Source organism: Macrobrachium nipponense, chromosome 3 (genome assembly GCF_015104395.2).
Source record: "Macrobrachium nipponense isolate FS-2020 chromosome 3, ASM1510439v2, whole genome shotgun sequence".
Taxonomy (NCBI): Eukaryota; Metazoa; Arthropoda; class Malacostraca; order Decapoda; family Palaemonidae; genus Macrobrachium; species Macrobrachium nipponense.
The window spans coordinates 107086550-107109141 of NC_087202.1; the positions used below are offsets into that span (position 1 = coordinate 107086550).

The 22592-nt window shown below is 39.0% G+C and overlaps 2 protein-coding genes across 3 annotated transcripts in view; one reads left to right on the plus strand and one right to left on the minus strand.

Moving 5' to 3' along the window:
- LOC135221941 (uncharacterized protein F21D5.5-like) overlaps positions 1–22592 on the plus strand; it is a 202820-nt gene that overhangs the window by 148666 nt on the left and 31562 nt on the right. The gene's annotated exons all lie outside the window — the stretch shown is intronic.
- On the minus strand, positions 258–21861 carry LOC135222261 (uncharacterized protein F21D5.5-like). Its single transcript, XM_064260374.1, has 5 exons — positions 21747–21861; positions 20925–21068; positions 20003–20146; positions 16954–17015; positions 258–381 (listed from the first exon to the last, which is right to left on the minus strand). The coding sequence occupies exons 1-5, from the start codon at positions 21831–21833 to the stop codon at positions 258–260; spliced, it is 561 nt and encodes a 186-aa protein (XP_064116444.1). The 5' UTR covers positions 21834–21861.

Consider the following 22592-nt stretch of genomic DNA (forward strand, 5'->3'; position numbering starts at 1 on the left):
GTTTTTTGCCCAGTGATAATAATAAGAGATTGTATTTGCTCAAGGGTTTATAAAGCACATCAGTATTTTCGTAATATATTATTTCAAGTTATAAGGTTTTCACAGTAGTTTGCATTTTTGAGGAGGCACTGTTTGCTGTCTAAGATGGCGTTTTGTCCTATTTAAGAAATATTTGGTTTTAAAGAAATTACTATTTATGGGTAAATTGTATATATGTTAGTCTGAGTCATTTACTTTTCCAGACAGTAGATCTGTAGTTATTTTTCCAATAAAAACATCTTGTACATTTCTTCATCTTTGGTTGTCCTGAAGCTGGGAACAAAATTGACCTTCACAATGTCATCAAAGCCTTCTTTCAATGTTGGTTCAACATACTTTGATCTAGAAATGAAAATATACACATTAGAAATACTGGCCTTTGTTATCACCTTTCAAATTATTGCCAGTATTTTTTAAGTAATTTGCATTTTTCCAATGTACCACAGTGGCTGTTCATATATGGAGTATTTTACTGTGCATGGGTTGGACTGGTGGTAGACTAAACCAGGGAGACTGAGAGAGGGGAGAGGGGATTGCCTGTTCTCACAAACCAATACTACCCATTGTTCTTTCTACCTGTATTTGGAATGGAAAACTTTAGGGAAATAATGAAGCATGGTGGTTTAGGATGATTATCTTCAATATAATAGGCTATGGTTTGCATACCTAGGAAAAAATACAAAGTACCTTAAAAATTTGGCATTTGATCCTAGTGGGATACAAACACTACACCCTACCTTTCTCTGTATGTAGATGCACTACTTAAATGGGAAGTAGTGTGTCTAACTGGGAAGTATAACAGGGAAGTAGTGTGTGTGGGTGGAGGGGGGCAGAGTGCCACTGTCTGGAAAAGGTCATTGCTGCTCTATTGACACCATCCCAAACAGGAGGTTACTGCTGCTCTACTGACTGCCCCAAGGGATAGGTCAGAGTTGCTCTGAAGGCACTGCCCTGGAAAGCAGGACTGTACTTCCCTACGTCCCTGCTCCACAAATTATGGACCACAGTCATGTCGGTTAACCTGAAAAACTTAATACCACCTCTGTGGAGCAGGAACCATTCATCAGAAGCCTTTAATGGATTATGTAATCAATGGGTTTTAGATAAAGGTTCTACTTTGCCTTCCCCCTCCCTTGCTATTGAAGGGGAGATGAGGGCTTGGAAATCTATATACTACTACTACAACAGGCACCCATAGTGCCCACTTCCTCGCTCATTTCAGGCCTGCTTGTACTTGAGCATGAATGGTGGTGGGTTGGTGTTTGTGTTTGAAAAGGGAGAAAAGATCAGTACATCTCTTCTTGAATGAGCCCATGAGACATCCTGAGGGTTCCCCACTAACTACACTACTAGTTGAGCTGCCACCATTGGTCCTAATGAATATATGTTGAGGGACTAGTGCATGATAACCCTATGCAATACTGGAGGGAGTGAATTGAGAAACGCTTGAACCCTGGGTTCTCGAACAGGGATTTTGTCTTTTAGCAACAAAGTTAGGGATGAAAGTGTGAGAGAGATCGCCACCCTTCCAAGTGTCTAACAAGGTGCGACAATCCATAAAACTTCCCCATCCCATCTGGCTCTCCACCTATGAAGTACTGGAAGTAGTGAATTAAGAAATTCTTAAACCCTGGGTCTAGAACCAAAGGATTTTGTGTCTTAACCACAAAGCTGGGAATGAAAAGGAACAGAGACTGACCCTTCCTTCCAAGGTGTGGCAATCCATAAAATTCCCCCATTCCCTTTGCCAGGCAAGGGCAAGAAAACTGTTTGAGGGTTAAGATACCTGTCTAATGACAGAGATGGGTTTAGAAGGGCTGTCCTTAGGTTTCAAAGTATCAATGTCAGGTTTGTCCCAGAGGGCCTGATCTCTTGAGGGTATGACTATTTAAAGCTCCTCTTAAGCATTGCCTGTGTGGCATGGACCTATCCATACCACATGGGCAGAACACTTGAGCGATACCCTTTAACAGCTGAGACAGACAGGCCCTTGTCGTCAGCATAGGAGAGGGACTCCTACAACACCAATTGCAGAATATGGCCCAATTCCCTTGGCAGACATTCAGTAAGGAGGGTGCCAGATGTCTCCCTTGCAGTGTCATGATGATCGCTCTATAGTGAAGTAAAATATGTTAAAGGGAAAGGAAAATGCATTTTCTTCACGTAGGTCTGCAGCCAGAAGGCATTCACGCACGTGTTGGAGGCACCTGTCTCATGATTATTCTAGAATCGCCAGGTGGGATATGGAACTCAACAGGCGCCCGACGTGTCGCCGTGTATTATGATGTAATTATTCGCCTAAATCCCTTCTAACGTTCCTGTCATCTTGGGAGTCTGTGACGTTCACGTGTAGGGGCCCCGCCCCTGATCACCGTATATATCAACTGAAGAAGTATCAGAGATCAGAATATCAGTGAGAGATCATCAGAGAGAGATATGAGAAGAAGGAAGGAACAGACGAAGGATAAGAGAGGAAGAAGGCGCACGAAAGTGAGGTCGGATTAGAGTCAGTCGTCCAGTAAGAGACCCGAGAAAGACAGAGGTATTCCGACGTTGAGCAAGCCTTCAGAGGAGAAACGTCCTACAAGGTGATTTTGAGGAGTAACCTGCCCTCGAGTATCAAGAATAGACATTGCTTTCTGCAGTACGGGAGTCAAGAAGACGTCTGAAGTTACAGTTCTCCTTTGTGAAGCCGTCGCTTCGAGCATTGATGTTAGACAGCTGCAAAACTGGCCAGCAAGTATTTCATTACTCACTGTTTCCCCAGTTCACGTATTGTAAGATTTTCCTTTGTTATGTAAATAGGAGAACCATTCTGCATTTATCTTTTTTAGTAAGCTTGTAAATAAACCTTTGTTCTGTTTGTGTTTCTTTCTTTATTCGTATCCCGAGTTTCAACTGTTGGTGTTGAATCCTTTTTGTTTATTATACTATCGAACTAGTAGCAGACCTCCGGGGTCAAGGACATTATTGGCGACCTTTGGCCAGGGTATTCGGCACTGTAACATTGAAATGGAGAATACAGAAAGAGCCAGAATGAGTGAGATGGTGAAAGAGTTTATTGAGTCTGGTAAGCTTCTAGGTCTAGAAGGGAATGATCTCCAATGAGTATATTGTAAGGAAAGAAAGAGAAAAGTATGAGAGAGATGAAAGAGCGGCTGAGAGAGAGGAAAGAGCAGCTGAGAGAGAAGCAATGAAAAATGCAGCAAGAGAGAGAAATGTTGGTAATGCAGCAGGAAGAAAGAGAGAAAGAAGTATGCATGAGTTGGAAATCGCTCGGTTAAGGCAAAGTACTCTTAGCAGTCAGACAGGTGAGAACGAAAATGAAGCTGATAGGTTAGGTATGAGTGCAGTGTTGGAATTAGTACCAAAGTTTGATGAGGAAGATTTAATGACATATTTCATGTGTTTTGAGAAGTTAATGGAAAGAGTAGGTTCTAAAGAAATGTGGACGCTATTTACAGTCAGTTTTGAGTGGTAGGACACTTACCGTGTATAGTTGCATGTCTAAGGAAGAATGTGATGATTATGATATTGTGAAAGAAACTGTTTGAGAAAGGATGAAAATATTACGTATGTAGAATATGGTAAGAAGTTAGAAAGCCTGTGTTTTTGATTGGTTAACTTCCGCTAAAGTTGAGGATTTTGATGGTTTGAAGAACTTAGTGTTGTTAGAAAACTTCAAAGATAATGTATCTCCTGAGATTAAGCTTTATATGGAAGATAAGCGAGAAGTATCTTCTGCAGGAGCAACTAGGCTAGCAGACAAATATAGTCTGACTCATAATTTAAGTGTCAGTAAGAAGCGAAATGATCCTTTGTCTGGTAGAGTACAAAACAGTAAAATTTTCAGTTCTAGTTATAGCAATGCGAGTAAAAGTGACTATTCCTGTTATACATGCGGAAAACCTGGTCATGACGTCTAAGGATTGTAAGAGTAAAGTGGGCATCTAGTAGTCAGAATTAACATGTTTCCGATGTAATGGGAAAGGGCATTTAGCAAGAAATTGTGCAGAAGAAAGGAAGGATGTTAAGAAACCAGTGTCTCTAGTTAACCTTTCGTCAAATAGGGATGATGTGATGAGAGAAACTAGGAAATTTTTTGGTGAATTTTTGTCAAAAGGTGTTTCCTCTCTTGGAGGAGTAGATTCAAGAGAGGTAGTCTTGCTTTGAGAGACAGGAGCTACTGTCTCACTGATTAGGAGAGAGAGAGTGCCAAACAAGGCAGAAATCAATATGGAAGAAAAAGTCATGTTAGGTGGATTTCCTTACACTTGTGTCCTTGTCCTTTGTTGAAGTTGGAATTAGAAAGTCAGGTAGTGTCAGGAGAAGTTGAAACTTGCATTTGTTGACAGTTTGCCCGTTGATGGCGTTTGAAACATTTAATTGTCGGTAAGGACTTAGCTTGAATCCAAGAATGTGAATCCTTTTGTTGTGAGGGAATTCCCGTGCCTGAACTGGTAGTAACTAGGTCAGGTTTAGATACAGACATAGACTACGGTCATAATTTGTTCGTGGATTCGAGCGAGTGTGAGTTCGTGGATTCAAACGAGTGTGATAGAGGTGGCGAGGTTGATCTTGGCATGAGTGTGGCTGAGAGACCTGACTATAGGTGTTAAAAGCAGAAGGTGTAGCTGTCGAGAGTAACGTAGTCGATAAGGTGGAATCAAGTAATAGTTACGGTGATGAATAAGGCACTAACCTTTTGAATAAGGATGAGCTAGTCAAGTTTCAGAGAGAGGATGAGACCCTAACCTGAATTTTTGAATGTGAACTGGATGATGATCTTGATAATGCGTGTAAGGAAACGTTTTGTTTGAAAGACGAAGTTTTGTGTAGTTATGTTCAGCCAAGTCAGGTAGTAAAGAGGAAATCACCGAACAATTAGTGGTTCCTAGGAAGCTTCGTGAACTAGTTTTGAGGTTAACACATGATGAGCAAGGACATTTGGGAGTAAATAAAACTTTCAGTGTATTAATAGGGCGTACTTTTGCCTAAATGAGGAGTGACGTAAAGAGGTATGTTTTAAAGCTGACATGAATGCCAAATTGCCAGGAAACCGAATCAAGTAATTCCCAGAGCTCCGTTTAATGTAATATTCCTTCAGTAGACGAACCTTTTGAGAATGTAGTTATCGATATGGTCTGACCGTTGCCTAGAAGTAAGGGAGGGAGTATATATCTGTTGACAATCATTGATAGACTACCTCGCTATCCAGAGGCGATACCCATAAGAAGCTGTAATGCAAGGACCGTAGTTAAACGATTGTTAGATTATTTTTCAAAGTTTGGTCTGCCTCGTACATAGTGATAATGTTAGTAATTTTGTATCCAAATATTTCAGGGATAGAGTGAAAGAGTTAGGCATTAAACTCGTAACTTCCACACCTTATCACCCCGAATCACAAGGCATTGTGGAGCAGTTTCACCAAACGTTAAAGAGTTGTTTACGAAAAAACTGTGTAGTAACTTTGAATATGACTGGGAAAGAAAAATGATATTGTTTATGATACAATAAAGTTTTATACATACTTTACCTGGCAGATATATACCACAGCTATTACTCTGTCGTCCCCGACAGAAATTCGAATTTCGCGGCACACGCGGCAGGTAGGTCAGGTGATCTACCCCCCCGCCGCTGGGTGGCGGGAATAGGAACCATACCGTTTTCTAATTCATATTTTTTCTTCCAGCTGTCTCCTGAGGGGAGGCTGGGTGGGGCCATTTAATTGTATATATCTGCCAGGTAAGTATGTATAAAACTTTATTGTATCATAACAATCTCATTTTTATACATTCAACTTACCTGTCAGATATATACATAGCTGATTCACACCATTGGTGGAGGGTCAAAGACAGCTATTACTGAATAGACAGGTAAACAACACGTCGTTGTAAGGTAATAAATAAAATAAAAACCTTCGTTCCTATGTGTTTAGACGAAGGGTCGACTTCCTAGCTATAGCTAGTAGTCTGCTTCGTTCTCAAGAGCCTCAGCGAGGATGTGACCTATGGCTAAGAGTTCTTGTAGATCTGTCAATGGGTGTTCTTATCCACTTACTTGACAGAATCTAGTGGTCATTTGTCAATGGGGTCTTATCCACTTACATGAAAAATACACCAATGCCTATTTGGCATAATTTAAGGAGCACAACACCGATCCCGATCACCTGATCCTAACACGAGGGTTTTGTGGCTTAATTTGAAAAGAGCTATCCCCCAAACTCATTTCAAATAACCCCAGAAAATAATACAACTTATGTTAAAAAAAAAATCTATATTATATATAAAAATTTTTTAATTCACTCGTTAATAAGGATCAGTGTCGGCTCCCTATCCCAGCAACGCATCCGTGGACACGTATAACAAAGAGAGAAGGATCTCTCATCGGCCCACTTGATCTCCTTCGTGCAAAGAGAAGTCAACACAGAGTTGCATCTCCCGTTATTACAGCTAATATGTCTCTCACGACATATTGTTATGGAAAGAACAAGAATTGTTAAAAGCTCGCACTTCAAGCGCTTTTAATTCTTAGCTGTTTGAAGGAATCATCAAGTTACTCAAGAAGAAGTGCTTTAGAGATTCCACTGTTCCAAAGAAGACCAGGGCTTTCTTGAAATAGATCTCTTCTGGATGAAGCCCAGAGCCTGGCTGGAGCTTCGCGCCTGCCTGGCGCCTCGCCCCTGGCTGGCGCCTCGCGCCTGCCTGGCACCTCGCGCCTGCCTGGCGTCTCGCGCCTGCCTGGCGTCTTGCTCCTGGCTTGGCGCCTCACTCGCTGCCTGGGCTGGCTCCTTGCGCCTGGCGCCTGGCTGACTTCTCCCCACTTGCTGGAGATTCGAGCTTGTTAAGAGTCTCGATGGAAACTGGCGATGTCCACCTCGGACACTTTATTTGCCTGATTTATTCGCGTATATTGCTACCTCTCTCTTATATTCTTTCTTCCCATCCTCGTGCCTGGGCAACAAGAGAATGGAAAATTCTATCATTGTTACTCTGCAAAACAACAATTATTATTATCCTATTCTCCTAATAAATGATCCAGGATCGAGGAGAATCATTCAAGATTCCTATCCTAGGACATCAGGCCGTACTGTACGGTTCAAACACTGAAAGAGCCTCTCACCCAATACTGAGAGCTCCTACGAGTCTTTTCCATTACCAAAACAAATTACAAGTCTCCCTTGTTATATGTTTACATAGGAGTAGGATAATATAACATCCTGTTAATAACAATGAAAGAGGAGAAAGAGGAGCTGCATGGTTCAAGGGACTAGCCGAAACGTGCAATAAAAAAGGGGTTGCCAAGGTCTTTCTAAAACCTGCACCCAGATTAACTTATGAGTCCGATATATTTTCTATCACTAGTCTCATAAGGATGAGGAAAGCGAGAGACCTCTAAAGATATCGGTTTTTCTCTTCACCATGTAAAGGTCTATAAAGCAGAAGAACCCACTTATCCTGACACGTACTACGTTCGCCTGTGCGATATCTAGAATAATTGTCAGTAGAGGGTTGATCTGGCAAAGAAAGTTTCTCCCAAAACAACTCCTCTTGCCAGGAAAGAAGTCGCTCACGCGACCACTATATTACCTGACATGAGAAGTCTGTTCTTGTTAGAGACTTCCGCAATTTCAGTTAATCCTGACAAGGGCCACGGCCGCCTGTGCGACAACTTGTGTCCTTGTCAGGAAAAAAAACTGATTTTGTGTCAGTTCTCAAAGAGGAAACTCTTGGAAAGACTATCTCCAAATACTGAGAAATTGGAGATCCTGATGTCTTGCGCCTGGTTGGCGCCTCGCGTCTGGCTGGTGCCTCGCTCCTGGGAGGCGTCACGCTTCTGGCTGGAGTCTCGCGCTTGCCTGGCGCCTCGCTCCTGGGAGGCGTCACGCTTCTGGCTGGCGCCTCGCGCCTGGTTGGCACTTCGCGCCTGGCTGGCGCCTATCGCCTGGTTAAAGCCTGGCTGGAGCTTTTATGGCCCATTACTAGCAACCGTGGTCAGGAAATCTCTATATCAAAATAAGAAGAGGTGTTGTAAGAATCCTATAATTCTACAGTACTTCCATAGTTGGATGTTTCTTCCCAATTTTCCTCTAATTCGAGTATATCGAAAGGGGAATTATTCTTTCCTCGGTTAATTCTTCCGTATCCCCCCCCTTTTTCCTGAACGAGAAATATTTTGGATGGTGCTCTTGGCTTATTGCACCAGGCTGGCGCCTCCTACTAATTATCTTTATGTTATGTGCCAGAACATCTGTGTCTTTATGGTACCCGACATCCTTTCATATGTTAATTCCGTTCTTATTATGAAAAACTTTTATATACGTAGTATAATCCATTCAGGGAAACCATTTCCCACTAAAAGAATGTTTTCCCATCCGACTCATACAACTTCTTGCGCAATATCCCGATTCTAAATACAGTTGTGTCCTTTCTCGAAAGACTTAAACCATACCGTAGTCTTGAAGAGAATCTCTATTACATCTCTCTTCTCACTAAGTATGTACTCTAATAAGCCATGCTTACGTAAGTATGAGTGCATTAAATAATAATAATGTTCTGCTGCATTATAATCCTTTAATCATGTTACCTACGGTAAACAGCATTGAAAGGTTGTAATATCTTTCTTATTGAAAGCTTCTTACAAAAGGCAGACAATATTTTATTTATGATAGCTTCAGTATTCCCTCAATCCGAGGCTAAGACCACGATTATAGGGAAAAGATACGGTTAGTTATCCCATTCCGCAGGAGAGAGAGCTGTAAACGACCGCTCACGACTGAGAACAACATGGTACTGCGTTGGTCTCACTCTCAAAGCGAAAGCAGTCTTCGAAAGCCGTCTGGCCTTCCCTTTCCAGAGTTGCCAGTTACTCCATTAAATAAAGGAATCTTATAAAATTATTATCGAACTTCAGGAAGTTTTTATATAAGCATAATTAAGCGAACGAGGACTTCAACAAGTCTAGAAACTAAATAGGTGTCGTCTAAACAATCCTTTTAAACAATTTCCTTCCTAGGAAAGTCTAGAAGGGTACTGGTAATTCATGAAAACCTCTTCTAACACGAAGAAAAATGTTTCTATCCTACTCTCAATTCACCAATAAAGATATGCTCTCCGATCACTTCTCGAAGACACGATAGCATCATAACTCATACTCTAGCGTAATAGAATCCTCTATAATCTGTTAAATTAAGGTAAACTGTATTAATTTAGGAAATTTTGTAAGGATTTCACTTGACCATTATAGCATAAATTTCGGTATGTGTAGATGCCTTGCCATACCGTAGTCCTAAGGCAATTTGTCCTAAGCATGGTAGGAGCTAGAAGCTTAAAAGTCATACATATATGCTTTGATCACTCAACGAGATCCATATAATTCATTCGATTGACAAATAATCTAAATCGTTCTCATCAGAATAGATCTATATCTAAAAATGCACCGATGGGGAATTTTATGTTGAAATAACAATTTCATACCCCCATGGGATAGCGCTCTCGTCTAGTTGCGAAAAAATGTTCGAACAATGACTTTATCACAAATGTTATCGAATGATCTCTAATATTAGAAGGCGCTAAATCGACGCCTGGATTTAGAATGGTGGATCGATTAATGTCATTCTCATTCGTCAATTTCATTCATTCGAAGTTCTCCTATCCATCGTGGAAACAGTAGGCCATAAAAAGGGTGGGGAGAAAACACTGTTTTAGGATGCCTTTCAATGGCTATCCCTGCAGTCTGGACGCCGACCGGTGTGGTGGGGGATTCTCTGAAACCTCCTTACGGTTTTCGACATTCCTTCTCCTCTGGGCTTGTGAGCTTGGAAGAGGTCTAGACCTGAGAGCGAGACAGAGCCGAACAGACGCACCCTCCATTGTAATGGGGGAACACTATATACTTCTTCTTACGTTCTAAGAGTTCGCATTTGGACTATATCCAAAGTCTACAATTTGCAAATATGATATTGTAGATACTGCGGAGTAAGAAGGTGATGAGGATGCAACAACTACTAGTACTGTTACTACTATAATTGCTCGTTAACACAAAGAGCTAATAAAGCTTCTAAAGGATAGTTACTTTTCTGACTTCCCCCAACTAGGAAGAAAGATATACATTTCCTCAATCAAACTCTAACACTTATTTTTATTAATGAATAAATATAAGTAATTCCCTTTCATGAAAGTATAAGTATTCACTTTCGTGAAAGTGCATGAGTGTCTACCGAAAACTTCGGTAGTTACACGTCACTATCTTCGAAATTTTCGAAGTTAATTTTATAAAAAAAAATTACTAAAAGTTAACAAAAGCGTATGCCGAACCAAAGATCCATTACTTCCCTGCAAAAGTTAGCCCAGACGATCGATGGCGATGAAACACGAAAATCCATCATGGAGGCAACTGCAAACGTTGTTTACATTCCAAGCGACAGAAAAAATATGAATTAGAAAACGGGGTATGGTTCCTATTCCCGCCACCCAGCGGCGGGGGGGTAGATCACCTGACCTACTTGCCGCGTGTGCCGCGAAATTCGAATTTCTGTCGGGGACGACGGAGTAATAGCTATGTATATATCGACAGTAAGTTGAATGTGTAAAGTTACCTTTGTGTTTTTTGGTCACACTGCTAAAGGTCCTTTGGAAATGTTAAAATGTAATTTGATGCTTAAAGAAGGTAGAGAAGACTACATAACTAATCTAGAGTATTATGAAAACAATTTAAGAGATGCTTGGCAACTAGCGAAGGAGAACGAGAGTGGAAGTCAAGGCGAAACTAAAAGGAAACATGATCTCAGAGTGAAAGAGACAAAGTTTCTGTATGAGAGATAAAGTTTTAGTACTAATCCAGAAAGAAGGTCCCTCTTCATCTTTTAAGTTTGAAGTCCTTTTTCAGTGTTAGAGAAGAGGGGAAATCTACATTATTTAATCGATATGGGTAAGAGTAGAGCAAAGTGGATGCATGTACACTTGCTTCAGAATTATAAAGAACGCCCCGTGCCGTGGCCACCACCCGTGTTCGTAGTAATGGTGTCACAGAGAGGAGTTAGTTTTGAGAAAAACTCAGAGGTGCTTAAGAAGTTCCTGGTTTTCAATTAGAGTTAAGAAAAGGAAACATTAAGAGGAAAGGATAATGTAGCTGATAGCCTCTCTAGAGATTTTTCAGAATGAGTAGCCTGATGACCGTTTTCTGTTTTGGCACGAGTAGGTGAATGAACGGAGAAGTGTGCGCGTTAACTGGATTAAAGCTTTATGCAGAATTGTTCCCCTGCCGTTTGATTCCTGTTTATTTAAACAAAAAATAAAATCGGTTGATTTAATTTTTTTTTGGGGGGGATGTGTCATGGTAATCGCTCTATAGTGAAGTAAAATATATTAAAGGAAAGGAAAATGCATTTTCTTCAAGTAGGTCTGCAGCCAGGAGGCATTTGCGCACGTGTTAGAGGCGCCTGTTCTCATGATTATTCTAGAATAGCCAGGTGGGATATGGAACTCAACAGGCGCCGACGTGTCGCCGTGTATTATGGTGTAACTATTCGCCTAGATCCTTCAAAAACGTTCCTGTCGTCTCGGGGGTCAGTGACGTTCGCAGGTAGGCCCTGCCCCCAGATCGCCATACATATACGACTGACGAAGTATCAGAGATCAGATCATCAGTGAGAGATCATCAGAGAGAGATAAGAAGGAACAGATGATGGATAAGAGAGGAAGAAGACGCACGAGAGTGGGGTCAGATTCGAGTCAAGTCATCCAGTTAGAGAGAGAACGACAGGGGTATTCCGACGTTGAGCAAGCCTTCAGAGGAGAAACGTCCTACAAGGTGATTTTGAGGAGTAACCTGCCCTTCAAGTATCAAGAATAGACATTGCTTTCTGCAGTACGGAGTCAAGAAGACGTCTTAAGTTATAGTTCTCTTTTGTGAAGCCGTCGCTTCAAGCATTGATTTTCGACAGCTGCAAAACTGGCCAGCAAGTATTTCATTATCTCAGTTTCCCCAGTTCATGTATTGTAGGATTTTACTTTTGTTATGTAAATAGGAGAAACCATTCTGCATTTATCTTTGTTAGTAAGCTTGTAAATAAACCTTTGTTCTGTTTGTGTTTCTTTCTATATTCGTATCCCGAGTTTCAACTGTTGGTGTTGAATCCTTTTTGTTTATTAATAATACTATTGAACCTGTAGCGGACCTCCGGGGTCTGTGACAGCAGTTCTAAGAGTAAAGCCTCTTTTGCAGGAGAGGCTAGGTAACCTCAATCTGTAGGGAATGAAGCAACTGCTTTGTTCAATTATATGATGTGCAATTGCAATAAAAGAGTAAGCTGCAGAGGCAGGGCTTTCAGGATGAGGGCAAACCTCACTAGGAACCCCCTCTTTTCTTGCTCCTACTCCAGCTGAAACTTCTTTTCAGCTGACAGAAGAAGAGCCAAAAGGGCTGAGAGGTGTCCATGCCCTTTGTAGAGGTAGATGGAATGGGGTCTTGTTTTGACTTCATCTATGGGGTTTTTAGTTGTGCAGACAGTAAGGTAGCCTTGGTCTAAGCTGAAGTATTTGAAGTCAATGGCCTAATTCCTTGGCTGGCTTGAAAATGGCTGCTCGAGAGATGGGGTGTCACATGAATCTTCTCTATTAGCCACCCTTGTTTTCAAGTACTAGTCTGTTTCAGAAACTGGCTTGAGCCTCTACGAAGAAGAAGTGCTGGGAGAAGAGTGATGGACACAGGGAGAAAAAGGTTCTGGAACAACCTGGCATAGGTTCCTGGTAGATAAAGCATCCCTCTCAGGCTTCCTCCTCCTCTTTCCACAATGCTCCAATTATGAAGGCCATTCATCACTTCAAGGCAGGAGAAATCTTGAGAATGCTAGTGTAATACTAGGCTAGGGAAAATAAGGTAGACATTAAAAGAGAGAGATCCACTGATAGGTAGATGGATAGACAGAGAGAATCCTGAGACGACAAGAATCTACAATTTACAATTAATAAAAGAGACAAAGAATAAAAGCCATTACACTGGTAACAAGAAAGAAAGTTATTACACTGGTGGCAAAGCAAGCAATAAAGACTTGAATATTACACTAGTTACCTCTGCTAGAAATACACACGAGTGTGGATCTACTGCTATATGTGACATACAACTAAAAGGTAAACCACGACTTTCACAATGATGTTGGTCTTGTCTGTTCTCGATGAAAAAAAGAACCAAACGCAAGGGGACATACTGGCAGTCCAGTGGAGTCCAAGGGGTCTACCGCATAGTCAGCCTCTAAGTCGTACCTGTAGCAAATCCCAGGTGACAATAGACAACCAGAAAAAGGCACCTTTTCAGGTATTAATAATTTTTCCTCTAGTTCTGAGGCTTCAAGCCATGAACAAAGGTGCCAGTGGTACTCCAGCGACGAATACTGGTCATTGAAAAGGTCAGCAGTGGATGTGTCTAGCACCCCTTGGGTGTCTCCCAAGAGGGCTAAAGAAATGAGACCTTGTAGTTCCTGGTAGGTCCAGAGTTTTTTCCAGAGTTAATTTTTTTCTGAGTGCCATATACTAGTGTCAGAAAGATCATCATTTCATTTTTGTTCCGAGTGCTCGTCTGAGAGCCCAACGGCGCAAGACACAGATTTAGGGACTGTTCTTGGGTTCCTGAATGCCATTTAGCACCAATGCGGCCATTAGCATCAGAGTGCCCATTCGTATTAGAGCTCCCATTGGCAGTAGAACATTGTCGCTAGAATGCTCAGTAGTAGTCTGCAAGCAACCGAAGGTTCGGGGGAAAACAGTAGTAGTGACCGAGCTCCCAGAGTTTAGTGACTGGCCAGTAGTCGATCACAATGCTTCTTCTGAGCGCCCATTGACACCAGCACTTACTTCATCTACCTTTTCAAGTGCTACTTCGACTTACTAGACCCAGCTTGGCCTCCCATCCAACAGTGTTTGGGTTTCATTTTAGGTTTTTCTCAAACTTTCCACTGTCTCTCACACAGTAGAGACTACTTTGTCACCAGTTTATTTCAGCAGAAGAAGAGAGTCAAATCTCAATGAGGCTTCGCTTCCAATTTTATGCTTCCCTTCTTCGTTTCTGTTTGAAGAACTTCCCAGCCTTCCATTTGAGTAGTTTATCCTCGGATACAGTTAAACTACCCACTATGGTGCTCTCTACTTCACAGACTGCTGGTTAGTGGACAAAAGAGATAACAGGAAGGCTGCCCTGTTTCCCCTATACTTATTGAAGAGAAGACACTCATATTATACCACTAGAAGCCCCCATTTTGACTGCCTTTGCCTTGTTCCAAGGGGAGTTTTCAGGTCTTATTGAGCCTCCGTGCAGGTCTATTTTTCTCGACTGCTGAAGTTATGTTTTTTTGTCAGCCAAGTTGGATCACTTTTTAAGAAATCTCTTCATGGTGTTTGAAGTTATCAGTTTTTTGGGTTGTGCTATTCTTTCTTGTATTGACAAAGCAGTTATGGTGGCTCCCTGGAGTTAGCATCCACCTTTACTATGGGGATACTTAAGAAACATGAACTTTGGTGTTCCTTTCCCTTTAAAGGTATCTTCAGCATAGAAGTCAATGCTTTTGTTTTCCCCATTAGTTCATGATTTCCTTTTTCCACTACTAGTGGTAAGGCAACTCAAGACTCATTGGCACAATCTTCAAATCTTCAAGTCCTGAGCTCAGAGCGCAACTGGTGTGCAGAGTTTCTGGCACCATCTACAGACTGACAGCAGATCATTCTCTGAGCGTCCAAATAATCTACAACTCTGTGGAAGAACAGGGAGGTCCCTGTCCATTTGGAATTTTCAGAGGACCATCCTTTGCATATAGTGGTATGGCAATATCAGTTGCATCCATTGACAAGACTGTATTACACTTATGTACTTTTACCTTGAGGCACACTCAGAATTAAGAGAGCAGTTTGCCTTCATATAAGTAAAACTAAGGAAGTCAAAGTAACCTTTAACTTGCATAGTTTATGCCCAATACATCCAATCTGCCTTCAAATTACTGGGAATGTAATCGCTCTTCGTTTCTCATTAATTTCATGGAAGTTAAAGTGTGTTCAGACCATTTCTAGTGACTGGCATGGTATAGAGGAAGGAAGTAGTATAAGATTTTTTCCTATTATCTCTTCCCCTTGTAATGTGTCAAGTCTTGCAGAGCCAGGCGGTGCAATGTACCTGAAGCACCCACCACTCTCAGTGGATGGGGTGTGGATTTATCTCGGTGTAGGCGACATTACTGTATGGTTGTTTTATTTTGGTGCTGTGCCCAGGACAAGTGTGGGCATCTATCTGTTCAAAGTTCCCACTAAGTAGGAGGCGACCCCTGGCTATACCGCCACACCACTACTGGTTAAGATGAGCACCAACCACAGACAGTATCTACCTGTAGTAGCTCTCTTACCAGGTAAGGAAACAACAAGTATTGTATCAATGCCAACAACTTTCCTAGTTCAAAGTCATTATTTTTATTAATATTTTGGAGTAGAATATGCCCATGTAGCTCTCTTAACTGATAAGGAAATGACACATACTGTATTCAATGCTAGCAGCATTTCTATTTCAATTTATTGCATATTTTGAAGTACATAATATGTGCCATGTATCCCACCTCCTTCAATGTAGGAATCAGCTATGTAATTACTGGGTAAGTTACATAATTAAAAATGACAATTTTATAATAAAATAGATTTAATTATACTTACCCAGTAGTTACATGATCAGAGCCCTCCCTACTCCCCTCTGATGGACATAAGGCATGAACAAAACTGAGCTTGGTACTTGCAGTCATTTCTATTCTCCCACTATACTCTGTTTTTTTTTCATCTGTCCATCCGCCTGTGGTGTTTTTGTATGGTAACACTGCGTCCCGGGCTTTAGATAGTTACGCTATTTGTAAGTTTTAGGTAAATAAAAGGATATCTGGGTGTACATTTGCAACTGAAAAGAAGTGTTTTAAAAATAATTTACGTATGCGAATTACACCGTTAATATTCGAAATAGGATATTATTATAATCGTTGAATGTAAGCTGAATGTAACTATCTAAAGCCCAGGACGCAGTGTTACCATACAAAAACACAACAGGCGGATGGACAGATGAAAAAAAACAGAGTATAGTGAGCGGGATTGGTCGCCTACAAAATAGTGTGAAGTGTTATCAGCAGCAAAATTTTGAATTCAAGCTGCCATATAAGTGGAACTTATTGCTATATAATTACGTACTGGGTAAGTATAATTAAAACTGTTTTATTATAAAAATGTCATAATTGGGACAAAAGGTTCAAGTCACTCTTGAGCAACAATGGCAAGGGACAGGCCATTTTACTACTGCATACATGTATTTTCCTATAGATAAAACATAAACATTATCAGCAGCCCAAAGACTTCTCAACCCTTTCTAGAGCCACCAAGAGTCAGGTAGATCTATGGGCTCCCACAAACACCCATACTCCTAGCTCACAGGGACGGTTGGGTTGTGCTTGCTAGTAAAGTCTGATAGTATATGAAGTCTGCAAGTAACCAAATGAGACAACACCAAGGCCACTTAAATATGCAGCTATCTATGCAACATTTGAAAACAGTAAATATCTCTGTGGGGTAGAAAATACATATATGCATTTCAGGAACAAGAGAACAAAATTTCATGACACCACCAAGTATGTTTATATATGAACTTGAGATGATTAGATTAACTTTGGGAAGAGACCAAGCTCATAGTTAAGGGGTTTTATATGGCAACAAAACCATAAGCCAAATTCTTCCAAAAGTTAATCCTTGAGAAAGCTGCCTAATGCCTAAACAGTATTTTCAAAGTTTCATCCTTCTGCTCACCAACACTTAAGATATCCTGCTAATATGGATAAAAAAACCAAAGACTTCTGGCATCTTTGTTGGTGAAGTAACAAGTTCAGAACAAAAAGCCAACACTTACTTATACATGTTGTAGACCATGTCACTGATGCTCTCATGGTTTGCCCCACTGAAGGTCCGATACTGAAAACAATTAGAATTTGCTAGACAAGGTAACCACATAACATCCCTTACATTTCCCAATATCTCAAACTATAAGATTAAAATTCTACTTCTACAATACCAATGGAAATCATAAGCATTTACTCTCTCTAATCCTTGCATTTTTTGAAGCTCATTATAGCACCTCAAAGTACTGTATGTTGAAAGGCAATAATTTTTTAAACGGGCAAAATCTTAAGGAATGTATTCTCTAGAAAACTTTATTATCTAATCATATTTATTTTTATAATAAATCAGATTAGAGAATGAGTTCTCTAGGAATCAATTTGATTATAAATTAATTCTCTAATCTAAATTATTCCTGCTTTAAATTTTCACCATTAAATATTTTTGGAAAACATTAAATGAGAAAAGTTCATATTCTTATTTACATATGTCTTTATGCCTTCTGTGATAATTGACAATTGCTTTTATCCAAAAACCAGACTACTGTAAAATTTTTATAGTTCATTACAGTGGAACCCCTGTATTCATGAGGGATGCGCACCAGACACCCCCATGAATAGCTAGAATCCACAAATACTTTAGAACCCCAATAAAAATTCTTAAAACTGCCTATTTTGTTAGATCAAACTCAAGAAAAACCCACTAAAAATGCTTATACAGTAGTACCTCGTTTGTCAAACGTTTATGTGTTGAACTTTTCATTCTTTGAACGAAATTTTCGAGAAAATTTCGTATCATTTGTTGAACAAATGCTTGTACTTCGAACCGACTGATTATCTAGTTTATACTCGTATTTGATGGCCTATAGGGTCTTACAGTTAAACTGTATTAAATTTTTTTCATTTACAATATATAGTTTTTTAATGATAACATATTTCCACAAAATAAATGAAAGTATAAAAGCATTTAATATAAAATTTAGCTTTCATTATAAAATTTAGCATAAAAATGTATAAAATGTACGTAACCGCGGTGATGTCACGCCCAGCTGACTTGAGACTGAATGAGATAGGTGTTGATATGTTGAGGAGAGAACGAAAGGAGAGAGTTAAAATATTACTGTATATATGTAAAAGTAATAACAATTTTCATAAAAAAGGAATTTTCCAATAAATTTATTGTAATGATAAAATATGAAAACAAATGCAATACAGAAAAAAACATTTTTTAAAAAGTGTTAATTGAGCAGCGTTCAGTGTACCAAGTGAGACGCTCTAGCTTAACAATAATAGCGAAATAGTAAATATAAGAACAAAGCTTTTCCAATAAAATTTAGCACGAACAATCAACAAAATCATTCATCATTGCAGTGATGCACAACTAACTTGATGTAGAAGGAGGGGGCATTTATATTTTTGAGGCATAATGAATGAATGATTTTAAGTTATCATGAGTCTTGATATTGTTGAGGAGAGAAGAGGAGACAGTAATATCTTTACTATAGTAATATGCACATAAAAGCAGTACCAATTCACATAAAAAATAAAATGTTATTTCACAAAAAATTTAACAAAATGATAAAACATGACAACAATTAAATGCAATACAGTAAACACGAGGATTTTGCAAACAAAAAAAGCTTGCTCTCGAGGTGTTCAGTGCGCTGAGTGAAACGAGAGAGAGAGAGAGAGAGAGAGAGAGATAGAGAGAGAGAGAGAGAGAGAGAGAGGAGAGAAGAGAGAGAGAGAGAGAGAGAGAGAGAGAGAGAGAGGGGTTGTGCTTCCCACTGATTTATCAGCTGGGCAGGGATGATTATTTGCCTGTTTCTCTCACACTCGATCTGCCCAAATCACTTTTATTTTTGTTATGGTAAAATACCTATCTAGTGACAATTGCTTTTATGATGTTTTTTACTACTGTAAAAGTATCTCAGCTCTGTAATAAACAAACTGGCGCCACTTTCAGCTTCTGCATGCCTTCGATTGTTTGTTTAAACAGCCTCATTGTGAGAAGTTATTTTATCTCTCTTCCCTTTTACTGCATTCTTGACTTATTACTTATTTGTTTACAAAATCCTTGTGTTTGTTTTAGAAGTCTGCCATTTGCCAACAGTAAGTTGATGTATTGTGGCATAATTAATCTCTTTCATGCACTAAGATCCATTGTGGAATAATTAATCTCTTCCGTACACTAAGATCCAAGTGTAACACTGATTACTCTCTCTCTCTCTCTAGACACACAATCACAATCGGACACAGATACTATCGATTCCTTTGATATTGTCCTTGTAACTAATGTGAATAAAACTTGATTTTGTTATCAATCTTTGCATACTGCAACCAACTCGGTTTCCTCAAAGGTTCCTGTCTCTCCTCCCTCATCCCCTAGCCAAGCCGGGTGCCATTTTCACCAAACAGTTCGTAATCGTACACAGAAAAAATAAAATGTCGAAAATTTTACTTCATATTACGTACAGTTTCATTAATTTACACTCTTAATTTAACTTTTGAACACATTAATAATGGAAAAAATGTGAAAAGGGGGACTTTTTGGGCTGGCTGGAACGAATTATCCTAATTCCCTTTATTTCTTACTGGGATAATTGTTTCCTATTTCAAACAAATTGCAGTTCGAACAGCCTTCTGGAACGGATTGCGTTCAAAGTCTGAGGTACTACTGTACCTGGTTTTTTAAATAGTTATATCACAAAAAGTGCATTTAATTATGAAATGATTTGAAAATTCAGTTCAGTATTGTGGATATTTCTCAGAAAAATACAGCGAATATGCAAATAATGGGCATATAAGGTCCATAGAGAAAATCCGTAAATACGTGAGTCTGCAAATAGCAAGGGTCAACTTGGTACTTGTCCAAAGGGTAATAAAGGAACGTCTAGTGCCGTACACACAAAATCTTCCCTACACTAGCCTCACTTCATATTTAATTAACGCATAGTCCCACATACTATTATCACAGTTTCACAAGCTCTTGCTTGCAGTTGAATCTTCCTAATTTCAATACATCAGAAATTTATAATGAAAACTGGTGAAAGAAAATTATACCTTATTATTATGTCTACAGTGATCCTTTGATACATTGAACACAAAGCATCTGACAGGAACCTTCAGTTTCTTTGCAGCTAAGATGTATCGCTGCCGACTTTCTACATCAGGATTTGTGTTGTCTATGACAACATTTTTTCCTTCCTGCTTGAAGAGATTATGGCCTATATTAGAAAAATATATGAAATGAAGTTCAAGAGTTGGTTTGATAAGTTTTGGAATGATGAATTACAGATACTTGTTACTTGTGCACTAGAAAGTATTTGATGGAAAAATTACCAGAACTAATCAAAGTATAAAATACAGTCCAATACAATGTTACATAAGTGCCAAATTTCAACCAATAGCAAATATAATCTAGATAAAGCACTAAAAATATATTTATTAAGTCCTCAACACTTTCAATTTACCAACCAATTTTTTATTTTTTAGTATTGTAATTTATTGAATGACGTCACTTTATACAGAGAAAAGTAAGACCTTTAGACTTTCCTCGAGGGAGAGACCTTTACTTCTGCTTTGTTTCAACTCTTTGACTTCTGTTACAAGAAACTTACAAATTGCAACAAAGTGAGATCTGAGATCTAGAAGCACATTTACTATCATCTGCTGTTGGAAATGTCCTAAATAAGGAATTAAATACTACCCTAATTCCATTCAATTTTGTTGCTAAATCAATAACTTGGACTTCTACAATGGATTTATGCATCAATAACCTTAACTTCCATAAAGTAATGTCATTACATCAGTACCCTTACATTGTGTATAATGTTGAAAACGTTTAACTAAAGCCACCATGATGTAAGTTATCCCATTTACCTTATTATTACTGTATTACCACTATGCCCACAAGAAAAATTTGAAGAGGTTCATATTTTCAGAATAAATTTATTAACCTAAAATGACCACAGCCAAACATTACCTGTAAAGATTTTTCCATTATGCTGATACATTTCTGCCAAGACCCAACAGTATCACGATTAGCTTGAACATACCCTGCAGCAGCAAAGTGTGTTGATGCCAAAAAGCTCTTACCACTCCCAGGGTACCCAACAAAAACTATAACCTGTTGAGTAAATAAAGTTCTTTCTTTTCTTGACACTAGTATAAGTAATCTTCAAAAAAGTTATTAAAATAGCATACCTGTTTTTGACTACTTTGGTATTCATTACAATAAATTCTTTTTCTAACTCCAAAGCTTTCTTTAACTCAAATTCCACTCCCTAGTACTATCACAATTATTTGTTCAAAGGATCCACACCAATATACATATAATTAAACATTTTCAAACTGGCCAAAGTTTCACCCTCTTTCTTAAGGCTGAGTGACCTCACTCTTCTCTTTCACTTGAATGCCCAGTGCGTACTTCAAAGAACCAGTCGCACTGAAGTAGTATACAGTTACATGATAGATCAGGAGAGAACAAGAAATCTTAATCAAATCTTCAACGTTAAATCCTGAATTACTAGTGAGGTACTTGACATGCCACATAATCACTTTACATAACCCATATGTTCTCAAAAGAAAACATCACTTGTTCATCACAAATATCATCAATCATCAAATTACTGTGAAAACCAGTACATGCCATATAAGTAATCAATCAACTAAACCCATATGTTCTCCAAAGAAAATATCACTTGTTATTCCCAAAAAATATAATCAAATTACAGTCAAACTCAAAATTCAAACCAAGCAAAAAATAAATAAAATAAAATAAAATCACTACATAAAAACAACTTACCTCCAATTCATGTTTAGGCACTTTGGTGGATGGAGGATCAAATAATGACACTGAATCACTTACAGTACGAGGATCAAACTCAGGCATGTTGAACTTCTGAGTTTTCACTCCTGACAAAAAGGGAGGAAAATATTTGTTGAATAAATTCCAACTACAGAATTTTTCATCCTGTTCTCAGGATCTAATTAATTTCATGAATTTAAAATTCACTTTACATATTTTAATCTTTACACAGATTTTCAGTTTCCAATAAAATTCTAGAAAAATCCAATACAGGCAGTCCCCGGGTTACGACAGGGGTTCCGTTCTTGAGACGCGTCGTAAGCCGGAACATTGTCAAAAACCCTAAGAAAACCTTACTTTTAATGCTTTAGGTGCATTCAAAACTATGTAAACTGGATTCTTATTGCATTTTTCATCAAAAAAAACCTTTAAATATTGATTATTTTGCATTTTTGGTGTCATATTTCATCTGCCAGATCAGCGTTTGTTGGCGTCGTAACTCTGGAACAGGCTTCGTAACCCTGGAACATGCGTCATAATCCTGGAAATAATTTCTGATGAATATAATTGAAAAGCGTCATAACCTTGGAACGGCGTAAGCCGAGACCGTCGTAACCCAGGGACTGCCTGTATATATCTTTCTGGAATAGAATATAGTATACTGATACTATTTCTGACCAATTTAACTGTAAATGGTTTCCAAAATTTGCCTACAAATTTAAGTTAAAATTAACTGTAAAAATCAGCAGATACTTATTAGACAAGCTTGCAATTACAATAAAAATGGTATTTTTATAATAAAATAAGGTTTCACACATACTTACCGAACAATTACATAGCTAT

What these genes read in the sequence shown, in the direction of transcription:
- LOC135222261 (XM_064260374.1), bottom strand. Translation starts at nt 21,833, where the DNA reads ATGCCTGAGTTTGATCCTCGTACTGTAAGTGATTCAGTGTCATTATTT. An exon ending in TGCCTAAACATGAATTGGAG is followed by an intron (nt 21,069 to 21,746) that starts GTAAGTTGTTTT and finishes TTTACTCAACAG; the next exon opens with GTTATAGTTTTTGTTGGGTA. An exon ending in ATGGTCTACAACATGTATAA is followed by an intron (nt 382 to 16,953) that starts GTAAGTGTTGGC and finishes TTTCATTTCTAG; the next exon opens with ATCAAAGTATGTTGAACCAA.